This window comes from Gopherus flavomarginatus, chromosome 6 (assembly GCF_025201925.1).
Source record: "Gopherus flavomarginatus isolate rGopFla2 chromosome 6, rGopFla2.mat.asm, whole genome shotgun sequence".
Classification (NCBI taxonomy): Eukaryota; Metazoa; Chordata; order Testudines; family Testudinidae; genus Gopherus; species Gopherus flavomarginatus.
Genome location: NC_066622.1, coordinates 36,512,733 through 36,530,565, shown reverse-complemented (window position 1 = coordinate 36,530,565; position 17,833 = coordinate 36,512,733). Strand labels below are relative to the sequence as shown.

The 17,833-nt window shown below is 48.4% G+C and overlaps 1 protein-coding gene across 3 annotated transcripts in view; it reads right to left on the bottom strand.

The window, feature by feature from the left end:
* IQSEC1 (IQ motif and Sec7 domain ArfGEF 1) overlaps window positions 1–14,658 on the bottom strand; it is a 737,615-nt gene extending 722,957 nt beyond the window's left edge. Inside the window, exon 1 of one of the 3 annotated variants that reach the window (XM_050957734.1) lies at window positions 13,802–14,658. In XM_050957734.1, coding sequence (XP_050813691.1) covers window positions 13,802–14,082 — 281 coding nt within the window. In that variant the 5' untranslated portion in view covers window positions 14,083–14,658. The remainder of the gene's footprint in view (window positions 1–13,801) is intronic. The other 2 variants (XM_050957735.1, XM_050957733.1) reach the window with 2 other exon arrangements.
* Between the last annotated feature and the right edge of the window lie 3,175 nt (window positions 14,659–17,833).

Below are 17,833 nucleotides of genomic sequence, written 5' to 3'. Positions count from 1 at the left end.
ACAAAGGGATCTCACAAAACTTGGTGATTTGGCAACAAAATGGCAGATGAAATTAAATGTTAAATGTAAAGTAATGCACATGTCAAAATATAATCCCAACAATATATACAAAATGGTGCCGCCTGAGGGCTTGGCTACATTTGCGAGTTACAGTGCATTAAAGCAGCCCTGGGCGCCCTAACTCACGGCGCGTCCAGACTGGCAAGGCACATAGAGCGCCTGGACTCTGCAGCTAGAGCATTCCTGGAACTCCACCTCGGCGAGTGGAATAACACTTGATGTGCCCCCACTGGAGTGCTGCAGCACCAGTGTGGATGCCCTGGTCTGTTAATACACTCTGATCAGCCTCCAGAAGTGTCCCACAATGCCTGTTCTAGCCACTCTCGTCATCACTTTTTGAACTCTACTGCCCTGCCCTCAGGTGACCAACCGCCAAACCCATCCTTTAAATTCTCTGGGAATTTTGAAAATCCTCTTCCTGTTTGCACAGACAGGTGTGGAGTGCTCTCAGTGAATCTTTCTAGGTGACCGTGCCTCCACTTGCCAGGTGATCCCCAGTATGGAGCAATGGTGAGGTGCTGGACCTCAGCAGTGTTTGGGGGGAGGAAGCTGTCCAGTCCCAGCTGAGCTCCAGCTATAGGAATTAAGATACCTTCAGGCAGATATCAAGGGACATGATGGAAAGGGGCCATGACCGGGACGCACTGCAGTGCAGGGTTAAAGTGAAGAAGCTGTAGAATGCCTACCACAAAACCTGCGAGGCAAACCACCACTACGGTGCGACCTGCCATTTCTACAAAGAGCTGGACGCGATACTTGGGGGCGACCCCACTTCCACTCTGAGGACCACCATGGACACTTCAGAGGACAGTTCAACAAGGCAGGAGGAGGAGGAAAGTGGGAGTGAGGGTGCTGAGGAGAAGAAAGACACCCCGGAATCCCTAGATGCATGCAGCCAGGAGCTGTTCTCAAGCCAGGAGGAAGGTAACCAGTCGCGGCAGCCGGTGCTTGGAGAAGGACAAACACCAGAGGAGGTTCCTGGTAAGTGGCCTTTATTTTGGGAAGGAAGTTATTCGGCGTGGGCTCTTGGGGCAAGGAGGGTTAGGACTGCATGCATGCCTAGATGCGGAATAGGGCATTGATGTCCTCTCTCATGTTGCGGTGATCGGCCTCAGTGATCTCCTCAAAGGTCTCATCCAGAACTTGGAAAATGTGCTTGCACAGGTGTCTCAGGAGAGCCACTGTGGTCCTTGTTCCAGTTAGGCTAACTTGTCCATGCCACTGTGCCGAAGGGGCGACGGGACCATTGCTGCACACAGGCAAGCTGCATATGGGCCAGGGCAGAAGCCGCATTGTAGTAGAAGACTCTTCCTTGCTTCCCAGGTCACCCTCAGCAGTGAGATATCTTCCAGGATGAACTCCTGTGGAAAATGTGGGGATGGTGTTCAGCATAGGGGCCCCCTGCAGCTGTTGGCTCTCCCCAAGGCACAACCCCCCCCAGGACACTATTACCATGAAACAATAAGTCCCCCTTGACCCTGTGCTTACTCACCATATTGGGGTTCCTGTGGGTTATGTGTGCTTGCTTTGGGATGGACAAATTCTGCTATTGTGTACACTGTGGTTGCTCTTAAGTATAGGGGAATCATTGCTCTGTCTGGTGTGAACAATGCTGCCTCTGTTAAGTGTTGCATTTTACCTTTACAGATACAACCTTGAGATCTCAGCCGTCCGTGTTATCACCAGCCGAAAGACTGCAAAGAATTCGGAAGAGGCCATGTAGAAGCAAAGAAGACATGTTGCATGAAGTCATGCATCAGTCCCTTAACAAGAATCTAAAAGCGCAGGAGTGGAGGGAAGGTGAAAGGAGGATCCACCAGCAGAATGAGGAACACCAGCACAAAAGCACAGAACTCCAGCAGCAAAGCACGGATAGGCTGATAAGCATCATGGAGCGCCAAGCGGACTCGATCCAGGTACTCGTAGCCATGCAGGAAGAGCACTACTGTGCCTGCCCCTGACCCTGCAGCTCTTGTCCCAAAACTCTCTCTCCTGTGCCCCCATGTCACCTCCAACCCACTTTCCCCAATTTCCAGGTTCTTATCACCACCAGCTGCCTCTCGTAGCTTCACCACCCAGACCTGAAAACTATGACCATTACCCACTGCACTCAACTCCCATCACCATGGATTATAGCCATCCCGAACTGCAGCATTCAGACAGGAAGTCTGAGTATGAGAATAGGACATACGCAAATCTGTGACTGAACTGTTCCCCACCCCACCCCCTTGCCCTTTCTGTTTCCCAAGCAGTTGTATTTCTTTTCAATAAATGAATTTTTTGGCTTTGAAAACTTTCTTTATTATTGCATAAAGTAAAAGATACCTTAGCCCAGGAAAGCAACACGCACTGCAAGTCAGCATATCTAACACAGATTCCAATTTCAGCCTCAAATTGCTCTCTCAAGGCTTCCCTAATCCTTGCAGTCCCATGCTGGGCTCTGCTCTGGGCCGCTCTAATAGCCCTGCTCTCTGGCTGTTCAAATTTAGCCTCCATGTGTTGAACCTCTGAGTTCCATGCCTGAGTGAATCTTTCACCGTTCCCTTCACAAATGTGGTACAGCACCTGATATAACTGCGGGGATGCTGTCATTGGCCAGGTCCACCTTCCTATACAGAGAGCGCCAGCAGCCCTTTAAATAGCCAAAAGCACACTCCACAGTCATTCTGCACCGGCTCAGCCTGTTGTTGAACCACTCCTTGCTGCTGTCAAGGCTTCCTGTGTAGGGTTTCATGAGCCACAGCATCAAAGGGTAAGCAGGATCTCCTAGGATCACAATGGGCATTTCAACTTCCCGTACAATGATCTTCTGGTCTGGGAAAAAAGTCCCAGCTTGCAGCTTCCTGAACAGGCCTGTGTTCCGAAAGATGCGTGCATCATGCACCTTTCCAGGCCAGCGTGCATTAATATCAATGAAACGCCCACAGTGATCCCCAAGCACCTGGAGAATCATAGAGAAATACCCCTTCTGATTAACGTACTTGGAGGCTAGGTGGGCTGGTGCCAGAATTGGAATATGCATCCCATCTATCACCCCTCCGCAGTTAGGAAAACCCATTTGTGCAAAGCTAGCCATAATGTCATGCACTTTACCCAAAGTCACGGTTCTTCTGAGCAGGATGCAATTAATGGCCCTGCAAACTTGCATCAACATGATTCTAACAGTCGACTTTCCCACTCCAAACTGATTAGTGACCAATTGGTAGCAGTCTGGAGTTGTCAGCTTCCAGATTACAATAACCACCCACTTCTCCACCATCAGGGCAGCTCTCAATCTCAGGTCCTTGCACCGCAGGGTGGGGGCGAGCTCCTCACAAAGTCCCATGAAAGTGGCTTTTCTCATCCAAAAGTTCTGCAGCCACTGCTCATTATCCCAAACTAGCATGACTATGTGATCCCACCACTCAGTGCTTGTTTCCTGAGCCCTAAAGTGGCATTCCACTGTGGTGAGCATGTCCGTGAATGCCATAAGCAGTCTCCTATTGTATGCATTACTTGTGTCGATATCATTGTTGGAGTCCTCACTGTCAGTTTGGCTCTTAAGGAGTAACTCGACTGCCAAATGTGACGTGCTGGTGAGACTCGTCAGCATATTCCTCAGCAGTTCAAGCTCCATTCCCACAGACCAAAATGGAAGACAGAGCACACAGTACAAAAAACGTTAAAAGATGGCACCAAATGTGGATGGAAGCACAGGGATTGCTGAGATGTGAACCGATGCATCACGGAGCATTGGGACAGGACCCAGAATGCCCTGCACCCTCTTCCCCCTTTCCACAAGCCACAGCACCAGAATGGGAAGAGGGGCTTTTTGGGATAGCTGCCCATAATGCACTGTTCCCAACGCTGCTGCAAGTGCAACAAACATGGCCATGCCAGTGTGCTTGCAGCTGTCAGTGTAGACTTGCTACAGTGCTTTCCCTAATGTGCTCTCTGAAGGCTGGTTTAACTTAAAGCGCTCTACATCTGCAAGTGTAGCCATGCCCTAAATTAGCTGTTACCCATCAAGAAAGAGATCTTGGAGTCATTTGCAGTACTCAGGAAGCACTAGGTTTCCAGAGTACTGCAAATTCATAAGAATCCTTCTCACTGTGCCTGTATCATCTTCATTCTCCTACTTCAGAAGACTTAAAAATTATCTCCTTTCATCAATGGGACAGACGCAACTGAATAATGTAGCCATCCTTAACGTGCATCAAAATAATACCAGGGAACCTAAATGTAAATAAAATTGCTGACAGTTTCATCCAGAAAGCTACAGTGAAACATAGTTTCTTTAAACTGGGATGTTAGTGAAGACAGATTGTAGGTGATTGCAATAACCTTAATATGCCGTAATTCATGATAATGTAATTATGTCGTTAAGAATAATTGAATCATTATTAAGACAGTAAAGATCCAATGGTAGACACATTCAATAATTAGAAAATGAAAGAAGTGTATAAATATGCCAAACATAGCCTCCCCCCAAAACTGGCAGAATGCCCCCCCATCCCCAACACTCTCACACTCCTCTTCAAAAACACCCACTAGAAAAAACAAAAGTCAGCACCTATGGACACACTTGTTTCAATTTAGCTTAAGCCAGTCCCTAATTGACTTAAGCTAAATCAAAATAAGCCTGAAGCAGAATGAGTGTCCACATAGCCTTTTGTACCAGCTTAATTCAGTTTAAAAATTACACCTTAAACTAAACTGGTGGAGCTCTGCATTCAGACAAGCTCTTAGGGTAGGTCTACACTGGGTGGGTGGGGCATAGCTGAAGCTGACGTATCTTAGGTCGATTTACCTGGCCATGAAGACGGCGGCGAGTTGACCACTGCTGCTCCCCCATTGACTCCGCTTCCACCTCTCGCTGTGGTGGAGTTCCGGAGTCAACAGCAGAGCGATCGATTTTATCATGTCTACACTAGACACGATAAATCGATCCCCAATAGATTGATCACTACCCGCCAATCCGGCGAGTAGTGTAGACGTACCCTTAGTTTCCATTTGTCCTTGTACTTCAGCAGTCTCCTCATTCATGTCACCATAGCTCACAGAGTACTTTTGGTTAGTTAATGAATATCAGTTTTAGTCATTATTCTATTGTAGTAGTGTCTAGATGCCACAGTCATGAGCAAGGACACACAATAGTTAGCTGAACAGTTTCCATAAAATGAATAACAAATAAGGTTGCCAACCCTCTAGGATTGGCCTGGAGTCTCCAGTAATTAAAGATTAATCTTTAATTAAAGATTATGTCATGTGATTAAATCTCCAGGAATATGTCCAACCAAATTGGCAACCTTAAAAGGTAGATTTACCTTAAAAACTGCTTGACAGTGAATCTTTAAGGGAGGGAGGGAAGAAGCAAAGCACATGCTGTACTAGGTAGCATGGAAAGCTCTATTTTGGAGTTCTGGTGCTCAGCATTGTTTGTGATTAAAACAAACATGAAGAAGCTGACAGCTATGTTCCCAGTGTCAGCAGAATGAAAAGTCTCATTCAAGAGCCCAATTTTCAGATCTGCTAAGCACCTGCTGTTCTCATTGAGGTCAGCTGGTGCCATGGGTGCTCCATTTGCACTGTCTAAGATTTTGAAACTGGTTTTAGACACAACATTGTGCTACAGTATTTGGCACCTTTTGTCATGTTTGTTTTTTAACCCTCAATGCCGTCTTTTGATTAACAGTTTCCTTTGCTGGAGTACATTCGGCTTTTCCTTTGGATGTTCAGGGCCACTGGTGACACTAGCATGCCATTTGCTGCTCACAATAGTTTTGTTTATAGGCTGCCAGCATAATGGAATAAAACCCTCTGGTATCCATCATTTGTAAAAATAACTGGTCTCAGTGTCTCTTCCCTTTGTTTTAGAGATAGGTTATAAACGTGAAGATTTAACAGGCTATTTTGGTGAAGGGATAAGATTTTTTTAAGATTCTAGTCTTTGTATATTTAACTTAATGTCTTCATACTGCTTACTTACCTACATCTGTCTGCCAGAACAAAATCCGTCTGTATTTTACAACATGCAGTCTTCTGCTAATTCACATGTATAAGTTGCATTAAGTTAATGAGATTCACATGTTCTCTTTTTGATATGCACATTCCCATGAGTGAGCATTAAGTTCTTATCCTGGTAGCTCAGCAGTTATCGGTTTCTAGTTTAATTCTATTATATGTAGAACAGGAAGTTTAAAAAGTTTTAGCTAAAAAAAAAAGCATTTGAAACAATTGTCATTTTTACATTTTGGTTAATACTCACTACATTCTGCATTTGCAGAAAGGTAAAGGTCAGAAAAGGATTCTATCTAATAGTAATTGATGGTGAGTTTTTTCCTGTGACAGCTGCCAAGATTGACGCTGCTAAGAAACCAAAGATCTCCACTGGGTGATACAGCCCAAGCAATGGAACAAAAGCTACCCTACACCTATAGCCTGCCTCAGCCCTGCTTTGTAGAGGCCCTCTAGGAACAAGAAATCAGGTTAGACTCCATACTAATGTGGTTTTTGGCATCTCTGCCAAGATGGCATTAAGTGCTAAACATGCTGGCTAATAGTGACACATGAAACCACAAACTTATTTTATATAGGCCACAAAACTGCCTTGATTTGGTAAGCATGTCTCAAAGTCTAATTTCAAGGTAGTAGTTCACACTATACAGAGGCCTCAGTTGAGACTGACAATATGTTCTAATAAGATAGAGGTGTTTTACTGCTATAAATTGTGATTGGTCTAGAAATTCAGTGTCAACCTAAGAGTTTAAGAAGTACTTGTTAAATAATGGAAAGTAAAAAACAAAACAAAACAAAAAAAAACTTATAGTACATTATAAACAAAAGGCCACAACAGACAACTCCCCCCTCAAGTCGTGCAGAGAGAGATGGAAGACGGGGGAGAGAAATTACTTCTGTTTTGTTTGTTAAGTATGTGGAAAACATCAGTTCTCCTCCCCTATCCTCTTCATCATTCATCCTGGTAAAAAACAGATGACTAAATGTTGCACCTGAGCTGATAAATTTTAAACAGTTTTGCAATCCTGGAATAACTCCTGTACATACAGTTACCCAGCATCTGAAGAGATCCAAAAAGCACTTTACAACATTCACACAGTGGATAAGGTAACATTATTAAATCTGACCACTTACGCAAGTAGTATTTTTTTGTTGACAGAGAATCTGAGTTGGAGCTGTAATTTTTGAAGGCTTTCCTGTTTTCCCATTTATATGTTAAGTGAAAGGGATCAACTGAAAATGAGACTTGTGCTCCTTGTTGAGATGCATACCCATTGTTATTGTTAATATACTGGTTCATTACCCCCAATATAAAGCCTCATAATCAACTAGTCTATCAGCAGCCCCATTTGTTTATTCTAAGGTTAATTTTATAGTCATTTGCTGCTTCTGAACCAAGTGATGCAGCACTAAAAGTAAAGTTGTCTGGCATAGTGTCTTCCCAGTGAGACTCAAATCACCCCCAACAAAAACAAAAAACACAACAACAATGGAAATGGGAGCATCCATTTGACTCTCTCCATTCAGATGTTGTATACAATAAGGTCCCAACCTAGAATACCTTTACTCTTTTGAGGAGTGACTATTTTCCACTAAAATTATTTGGATTATCAATAGTGATTTCAAGATATCAAACAATAGGAGGTTCTTCAACTATGCCTGTGCTCCTGAAGTGTTTAACTAATTTAGACTATATGCTCCATTTTGGTAATGAGTAGACAGGGTTAAAGTCTTAAAAGTTAATGCATATCATAGGCAACCATCCAGGAAGTGTAATAAGCAGCTGTTCGTATGGCAACATATGAGAACTGATCAGAAATTTCCAAGCAAATTATTTTTCCATCAGAAAATGCCAATTTATCGGCCAATTGGGCTCCTGGGTAGAATTTCATTTTAATTTTTTGTAACTGTTCCAATTATTTCACAAATTTGGTTTTTGATTTCCCTTTCATGGAAAATGTCTACGTTTTCTTCCAAAATTGAACAAACTCTTCGCCCCTCCCTACCCCTGGCAAAAACAAAAAACAAAAAAACAAAACCCAAAACAACCAAGACAAGCAGTCAGAATTTCCCTCCCATGGGAAATTCTGATTTTTACCAACCCTATTAGTTATACCAAAACGAGATTTCAGAACTCCAAATAGCAAGCAGTTATCATATATAACTCCCAACTGAAAACAGCAAGGTCCATTTAAAACTAACTAAATAAAAATCAGTATCACAATATGATTCATGCTTTTCTCAGTACTGTGTGTGCTGCACTTCTACACAGTGGCAGGCACAGTCATATGCATGTTGCACACTGGATGTGTACTGTTGGCCGGGACAGGGCAACCAGCAGAGGTAGAGGGCAGTTTGCCCAGGGAACCCCGTTCAAGAGGCTCCCAAACCAAGGGGGTGTTGCGACCTGGCGCACTGGGTTGCAACAGCATCAATGAAATTTGGCCAAGCAGCCCCTCCATCATGACAGAGGGGCAGCCAGGCCAAATCTGAGTGGTTCCATGCTAAGCTGAAGTGAAAGTGGTTCAAACATGTGTACTATATGGATGTGTATACCATACCCTCTGCTTCTACTGTACATAGAGAAAGATTTTCAAGAGTGCTCTGCTATATCTGGGAATATATACACATACATTAAGTGGCCAGACTGTCAAGAGAGTATTTGGAATCCAGAAGCTCCTAAAGAGAAAAAAGAAACTGCTGGAGGCAGAACTGTAATAGCCCAGAGACTTTCCCCACAGTAATTTACCAGGGCAAGTGAAACTAGTGCAAGCCCCATTTTGCACTGGGGCAGCATTTTCTACATTAGAGACTGGCACCAATACTGATATCATTCCCTAGTCTAGACAAATCCTTAAAATCTCCCTCACCACTTTCTGAAAACCTCCCTTCTTCAAGCTGTTAGAGGCTTGTGTATAAACTTCGTGAGGAGAAGCTGAATTAAGGCACAGGCACTATGCGCCAGTGCCTAAAACCCTAGCTCCCGCTAGAGTCATTGGATTATAACTGAGTCTCAATGCTCCTTAATTGTTTTTTAAGTTTCTAGTCCTCATGGCTTTCAAACTGGTCTTCACAACATGAGACAAGTGCAACTGATGAAGTGATATCCACCTTAATCTGCAGGAAGCCTGAAACAATATCTCCAAGAGATGTGACTTGCCCCATTCATCCCAATGGGTCTTAACTACAAGACCCACTGCTGTGAGGTGCCCAGATATTATCCCAGCAGAGAGCTCAAGGGATGGCTGGAGAAGAATGCAGCAAGTCTTGCCCATCTAGGCAGATAATCCCTGAAATTGGACTAAGTACTGACCCCCCCCCAATCACCCACACCTCTCTGGGTGGGGGAAGAGAGGACTGACCCTGCTGATACTCAGGGGGTCAGGCCAATTTGCTCCTTGTCACTGCCTCTCTGAACGCAGAGGAGTTGCATGGTGGCTTTTACCTCCTGGGAGCAGTGAGAGAGATTCTTCCGCTTAAGAGTGGTATCCCTTGCCACTACCCCTGTTTGCTGTTATGGAAGAGGGGGCCCCTTTCCAGTTGATCTGTGGCAGTGCCTCATGTCATGATGTGGCTAGGGTCCTCAATCACCTTAACATAACCCTGCCGGAGGGAGCACTCCCATGGGACTTTAACCCAGTAGGCAAATGAAGATAGCAGGTCTTGTAGGTAAGCCCTGGACTTGGAATTGAGAAACATGAGTTCTGTTCCTGGCTTGGCCAAAAGATGATTATTAAGTATTTTAGGTGCTACTGAAATACAAAGTCCTAACCAAGACTGGGCCTCACAGTGTGCTGTGCCACACACATAGTGAGAGCCTCTGGCATATCAATTTAACAATTGAAACCAGGTGAGACAGAGGGTTGGAGGGGAAACAGAGGCATCAAGGAGAGATATGACTTGACCATTCTCAGACAGCAGGTTAGTGCAGAGCCAGGGGTAAAGTCCAAGCAGAGGGTGCAGCATAGTGGGGCTGGAACCTGGGGTGCTGCTGCACCTCCTGGTTTAAAAGTAGTGATAACAAAATACTAAATGAATGGTTTCATCATTGGCGCCCCCACTAGGAAAAACTGTTCCTGCACCCTTGGTGCAGCATACTCACGGCTTCATGCCCAAGGCACAGTGTGGTGAGAGGGGGAGAAAGACACCTCTTCATTTAATTTTACAGCCACTTTCAGACAGCTAGTGCCATGGGGGTGCTAGCCAGGGGGAGGGATCCCAGCACCCCCAATGAGATTCTGCCCAGCCTCCACTGGTCCCCAGCTTCCCCATCATTGCTTTCCACCCAGAAGAGGCAAAGTTCATGCACCACATACTGTACTTGAGCCTGAACTGTGCCTCGGTTTCCCCATCTGTAAATGACAGCTTAACAGGCAGCCAGAATCTGCAGGGTTTGGAAACAAAGGGGAGGGAAACTTCTGTTGCAAGACTGGGAAATAGACAAGGCCTTGCAAACAGGAGCATGCACAGTCCTCCAAGACTGGAGGCCACCCAGCTATTCATCCACATCACGAAGGTGGTTAGGTGCCTTCATCGTTCAGTTGGTCCTGCACGGCTGGCGCTTCCTCTGCACTCCGGGCTACTGAGCAGCAGAGATAGCAACGGAAACAAAGGCAACAGCCCCAGGTGGAAGACTGCGGTGGCTCCTTTAAGAGGCCATCCCGGGGGAGCCGCTCCTTCTGTGGCACTGCTGCAGAAACCACGGCGAGCCGCGAGGAGGCGGCACCCGGGCGAGGCTGCACAGGACAGAGGCAGCCGCGCCCCCTCCCCTCCCCCTCCGGGGCTCGCGTGGCTCAGCAGAGGGACCGTGCAACTTTCTCCCCAGCCCTGGGACCTGCACCACGGAACGCTGAGAACTCGGCCATAAATATCCCAGCTTAATTCTGAGCCAGCATCAAATCCACTTAGCAGACTTAGCCCTGAGTCGTCAAGGCTGCAACAAGGGAGCCCTGGGTGGGCTGGAAAGGAAAAAAAGCGTCATTCAGGGACCGCCGGCTGAAGAGTTTATTCTCCTCTTCCTACGGCCCGCGTAACCCGAAACAAGGCACCCACGGGTGGGTGGGGGGATTGCTAGGACAGGGTCTTAAAGCTGCAAAGGGCCCTTCTGTCTTAAAAAACAAGCGCCCCCGGCACTGAAGCCTGGCATCTGCTCTCCAGGCTGGTTATTCAAGGAGCTGCTGTTTTCTCAGCTGGCCTCAGGGTTTGGCTGGTTGGAGAGACTCCGGGAAGAGGCAGCCCAGAATCGTGTTAAACCCAATGGTTCGGTGAACGTGTCTCCAGCGGGCAAGCAGCGCGGTGGTGTCACCGCGATAAAGTGCAAAACCTACGCAAGGGAGTCAAAACACTGGGCAACAGGCGCTTGCGAGGCAAGCTGGGGACTCTGAGCAGGGAATTAGAAGTCACTTCAGTACAGCTCTGGGAATTATTATTTTTTAAATAGCTGAAACAAACAACGTCAGAGCGCCACGGGACAGCACATAGGAGGAAGGCTAAAAGGCAGTGCTTGGTAGCCTAGCGTAACCCATCCTCCCCCATTTGGAAAAATACTGTCATCAGCTCGACCCATGAGGACATGCCTTTGGGTTTATTCCTGGCCTGCAGATACCCTGGAGAACCTTGGCCTTTCCAAGAGCGATGGGGCTGGAGTAACGCTATCCCATTCAGACAGCTGGAGGTCTTGGACATCAATGCTTCACCGAACCTCACTTCGTTAGGACACGTGTGGACAAAGCCTCCTCCCATCACAAACTCACTACTGGTTATCAAAAGAGGCACACGCAGGGGCAGTCACCACGTGTGGAGGCGACACGAGAGAAAGGGGCAGAGAAGGGTTTGTTTCCACCATAAAAGTGGTCACGCTCAGATTTGTACTCTTGCTTCTATAGCAACGATTTCCCTCTGCCCCACGGAAAGGCGTGTTGAAAACACACAAGCCAAGGAGAAGTGAATCCTCATCACCTCCCGGGAAGGGCACAATGTGGATTTTAAACAATTTTGCCAAAGCAGCACACCACCACCTCCAAGGGTACGATATACCCCGCAGGCAGGGTGCGCGCTATTTTAGGCCATTGATATTTACTTTGGTAATTCACAGGAAAACCAGTGAAGCCCGGGAGATCAGAACTGCACAGGATTTACTGCCAGGTTGTGTCTTATCTGCAACAAAGACACCCCACGCCCTTCTACTTCATGAAGAGGAGCGGAAACATTCACCTGCAGCAGAGAACTGGCAAAGTGCTATTTCACTTCTCCCCTTGTCAGAGCTAGTAAGAAACACCTTGTGCTACTGGTGTCCTGGTTATGCAATAATACTAATGTGTCAGCAAATGTGCCTTCGTTGGGGTATTAATGAGTAAGCAATTAGAGATGACAGTTAAAGATTAAGCTGTTTTGGTGAAATGAGAAAAGCCCAGGACAGCAAGGCACAAGTTTATAAATATAAAGAACCAAAATGTATCCGATTACAAACGGCCCATTGTGTTGCACTGGGAGAGAGAAGTGGGCTCATAATACGATGCATGCTTTGCCCACTCCACTCAAGTCAAACTAATTCCTGATTACTATTTCACAACCAAGTCGGGCCAGTGTAACTACTTCAATTCTTGCTGTTCCCGAATTCTTGTGTTACTTAAAAATCTCGCGCAATTAAGCCGCTTTCCCTGCGCGGAAAGAAGCACATGATTAAGTACAAAGTATAGAGTCTGTAAATAGACGCAGAGATTGAGAGCAAACAGGTCTCCAAGATGAACCCGTTTATATTGAACTAGTCACAGTTGGTAAGGTGGCCATTTGCCAATGTTTACTGACCTTTTCTGTGTGCCACTTTCATTAGCTGCGGAAGAGACAGCTGTCTACACTGACAGAGGGGCCGCAAAAGCTACTCCAGCTCCCCTGGTAGCACCGGCTGAGAATTTATCAGTATGTCCGCTGAACGCATTAGATACCCCACACACTAACCCATATGGGGAGCGCAAGAGGGACAAATATGCCATTAGGCTCCCCTCAAACTAACAAGCCAATGCTCCATGGTGGGCCGGTATCCCAAGAAATGCGTTCCACGGACACATTGGGGTTGCCCAGATATTAGAGAGTTTGGTTTTGGAGGTTGGGTCCGGGAACCTCCCCTGGGCACGGCTGGGCGAAAAGGAGAGGCCAGCGGGCTGCCTCCAGGCCAGCGCTTGGAGGGGAGCCGGGCTGCAGGGAGAACGGCCCCGAGGAAGATACCAATGGCCCCGAGAGGTGACAGTCACGCATCTCCTCTGAATCTCCCTCTACTCTAAAACACCTTGCGGCTGCTGCTGCTCTGCGCCTAAGTGCATCCCAGGCAGCTCCATCCCGAGCGCAAAGCGCTGCCCGGGGCTCTGGAGCGCGTCTGGCTGAGCGCAAAGCAGCAGGAACAGCTTTACTAGAAGGAGTTCAGAGCGGGATCTGGCTCCAGTGTTCACCGGAACTTGCCCCGGCTAGAAATCCCCACCTACCCTGCAATATCTGTGCCTCGGATACTGAGCCTGGGGCAACGACAATCCACGCAGCCGTGTGCTTTAGCAACACCACCTACTAGCCCCTGAACCAGTTCCCGCGAGCCCGCCAGCCCATTAACCGGAATGGGACTAACTCTGGGGCGCAGGCTGCAGAGCGTGGGGCTGCTTTCCGGGTGTTTTGTGGGGTGGGGGAAGAGGACCCTGTGACCAATGCATCGACAGACCCTTAGAGAGAAGGCCAATAACCCCCAGCCAGCTCTTACTTTTCGTGCTGTGCGTTTTCCTGGATGGCCCCCAGAATCGCCAGCCCTGGCCCCGCCGGGTACGCAGGGAGGATGCCCTGTTGCAGCCTGCATGTGGCCAGATGTCTGTGATGTTCGTCCTGCAGGCAGGCGTTTTCGTGGTACAACTTGGACACTTGCTGCTCCAGCTCGTCGATCCTCCGCTTCTGCTTCTCCAGCAGCTCCTGCTGCGTCTCGATGATCTTGTTCAGCTCCTTCAGGTAGCCCGCCGCCTTGCTGGGGTTCTCCGCCGGGCTCTCCATGGCCTGGCCGTCCACCGACCACGCCACCCGCCCTTGCCACCCTTTGGCGGCTTTGGGAAGGGGCTGGAGGCGGGAGGCGCTGGCCGGGCTGCTCCGCTGAGAACTTAAGACGGGGTGGGGGGATAAATAACGCCCCGGGCAGGGCCACTCCTCCGCTGGTAGCCGGCTACCTGGAGCTAGGGATGCCCAGGAGAGCGCCAGAGCGGCGCGCAGCGGCTCCGACTCCGGGCCGCCATTGCTGGTGCTCGGCTTCCTCCGCCTGGTCCGGACAGAGGGGACTGAGCCGGCCGGGGCTGCAGCCGGCGCTGTGTCCGCAGGAGGAGCCGCCGCTCTGCGTCCGCCTTCTCCTTGAGCCCCGCCAGCGGGAGCGGGCTCAGCCTCTCGCCTGCGGATCTCCGCGCCCCCGGGAAGCCGCCGCCAGCAGCAACAGCAGCAGCGGCGCGCAGCCCTTCAGAGAGCAGGACACGGGAGGCAAGGGGCTGTGCCTGATGCCCGGCTGATCGCCCGGCGCAGCCCTCGCCTCCCTCTGCCTGGCCCCCACCGCCACACGCGCAGCCCGAATCCCTCTCAGCCTCGCGGCTGATGCGCTTTAAGTAGCAGCAGCTGCCTCCGCCGGCGGCCGCGCGGAGTTTGCAAAGTGTCGGCGGGTCGGGGGCCGCGAGCGGGGCTGAGCGGCAGGAGAGGGGCTGGCGAGGCGGGCACTGGACGCATCCCAGCGCTGCCCTGCGAGAGCAGCCGGGATGATCCACCCCCCTCCCCTGGGCGCGGGCGAAGCGGAGGATCGGACCGAGGGGTGGCCAGCGGACAGCTTCCCGGCCAGGGATCGGAAGGGAGCCGGGCTGCAGAGAAGACGGCCCGGAGGAAGATACCACCGGCCCCAAGAGGTGACAGCCAGGCACCTCCTCTGGGCCGTCCCCTTTCAGAAGCAGGCTGGTCTTGCGCTGCACCCAGCCCGGCTCCACCGCTGAAGGAGAGGTGCCCACGGTGCATTTAGTGGAAAAGTCCTCTCCAAGCTATGGGGAGGGGAACCCCAGGTGCAGGTGGAACCCACTTTAAACTTCATTTTTTGGGGGGCGCGTTTCACTTTCACTAAACAGCCCTGTCCTCCTTCCCCAGCGAGCTGGGGAGCAAGTAGAGTGAAGAAGGGTTTTTTTAAGGGGGGGGGGAAGTCCTCCTTAAAACGGCAGGATCCTTCACTTGTGTTACAGCCATGCACCTACCCATCACTCACCCCTTCTGACCCTGCAGAAGGCGGAGAGTGGCATGTAACACAGCTCTGCCATTCCGGGCTTAAAGGCAGGCCAGAGATTGCCTAAGGCCATGCTGCATTTTTAGAACCATCGACCCAGCCATCAGCGATGCAGGATTATGAGAGTCCTGCTGGAAGAATAAGGCTTCCTGCTGGAACATGGGAGTCATTACTATTCAAATAGCACCAGTGTGCTGGGTGCTTCAGAGATGTGACCTCTCTCCCAGCCTGCCTGAAGTCATACTTGCTCGGAGTAGTAGTGCAGTGTACCAAAGAGGCAGTCTGCCTCTTCCAACAGCCTCCTTGACATTTCAAACCTCTCCTAATAGAAATTCTGTGGTCTGTCAAGATTGCATCAGGCTGGAGAAAGTTATGGAGAATCATGTCCCTCCCTGTCCCATGGCTAAGTCCAGGAGAATGGATGCAGAGAGTGCTTAGAACAGGGGTGGCCAACCTGTGGCTTCAGAGCCACATGCGGCTCTTCAGAAGTTAATATATGGCTCCTTGTATAGGCACCGACTGCGGGGCTGGAGCTACAGGCTCCAACTTTCCAGTGTGCCCCCGGGGTGCTCACTGCTCAACCCCTGGCTCTGCCCCTACTCCACCTCCTCCTGCCCCCTCCCCTGAGCCTGCCATGCCCTTGCTCCTCCCCCACCCCCAGAGCCTCCTGCATACCAAGAAACAGCTGATTGGGAGGTGCAGGGAGAGAGGAGGAGGCACTGATCTGCAGGGCTGCCGGTGGGTAAGAGGTGCTGGGAGTAGAGGTGGGGGAAGCTGGGGGGGGGTGCTGCTGATGTATTATCGTGGCTCTTTGACAATGTACACTGGTAAATTCTAGCTCCTTTTTAGGCTCAGGTTGGCTGCCCCTGGCTTAGAAAAACAGAGAGGCTTATAAAGGAAGTGCCAGTGGTGATGTAGCAAGGAGAAGGATGATGGAGATGTGAGGAGACTCTGTTTTCTTTTCCTTTCTCTCCCCGCCCTACTTCTTTCTCTTCCTTCATCATCAAGTCACTTCTTCCCTTCAAAGAAACTTTAAGTTTTCATTGTCTCTGAATTGTGTTGCTGCTCTTGTCACTAATTCACTGGTCCCCTCCTCTGCCGAGTCAGCTCTTCTGAAGGCTGCAATTTTTCCTTCTTTGCCAGGATACACTGCCTCTGGAGCATGGCTGATTCAGCAGAGTGGAAACCAGAGGGCTAGTGGCAGCAAGGCTACTATATTAGGCAGAATTATCAGACCTCTCCCCCATCCACAGGCCCAGCAGCTGAAAATTTTCATAGCATTTTTTTTGCAGTATAGAATATTAAAAACAGACACATACCTCACCAAGCTACAGCATTGTGCTCATTCTGATTTCTTTTCCCATCTCCCCAATACAACTGACTTATGAACTCAGGGGAAAAACAAACCAACAAAAATCCTGAAATGAAGAGATTCCTCTCTGGCAATTAGTCTAAGTGTATTAAAACTTTTATTTTCAAAGGTACATGAATCATCAAGTCTCGTTATTTCACCTTAGATGTAGTTTTGTGCACTAAAGGGCTGTTTTCCTTAACAGACTAATTGAATCATGAAATAATGTAATTTATAGCACCAGTGAAGACTAACAGTCCTGTGAATGGGCAGAAAAAGCCTTTTGGTCTGTTGAATCTTCCATAACCTCTGTTAAATACACTACAACTACACTACACCACACCACACCACATCCACCCTAATTGAATTGGCCTTGTTAGCACTATGAAAAGTAATTTTCCCTCTGTTGATATTCACCCCTCCTTGTCTACTGCTGGGAATTGGCCTCCTTAGCACTGACCCCCCCCCCCCGACTTGGTAAAGCAACTGCCATCTTTTCATGTGCTGTGTTTTTATACCTGCCAACTGTATTTTCCACTCCATGCATCTGATGAAATGGGTTTTAGCCCACAAAAGCTTATGCCAAAATAAATATGTTAGTCTCTAAGGTGCCACAAGGATTCCTCATTGTTTTTACTACAACTATTGTAACTCATACAGAAGTTGATAGGTTAAGGCTAAAACCTTCCACAACTTGATTATCTTTGCCTCACTAGAAAGCTGCTGAAAATTATTGCGGCTCCTGGCAATGAAGCACTGTCTATATTGGTGGTTTTCAGCACTAAAACTTTTGTTGCTCAGGGGGTTGTATTTTCACACCCCGAACGACTAACGTTTTAGCACTGAAAGTGGCAGTGTAGACACAGTCTTCGAATGTTTCAGAAAATGTGTAAACCTACTGCAACTCATCACATTGGAAAAAAGTGTGTACAATTTTCATACAAATTGCTGAAGAGATGTAAAACATGAAGAATCTTGCATCTCAGCTATTCCCAGTTGAACAAACTGCACCATATTAATTGATGCAGCCAGGTTATTCATCACTGGGTTAAATCAAGCAGTAAAGAGTGGAGAAATTCATCTATTCATAATAAAATGCAAACTAGGACACCCAAAATTCATTAGTGTAGCTGCACACATTAAAGGCCTAT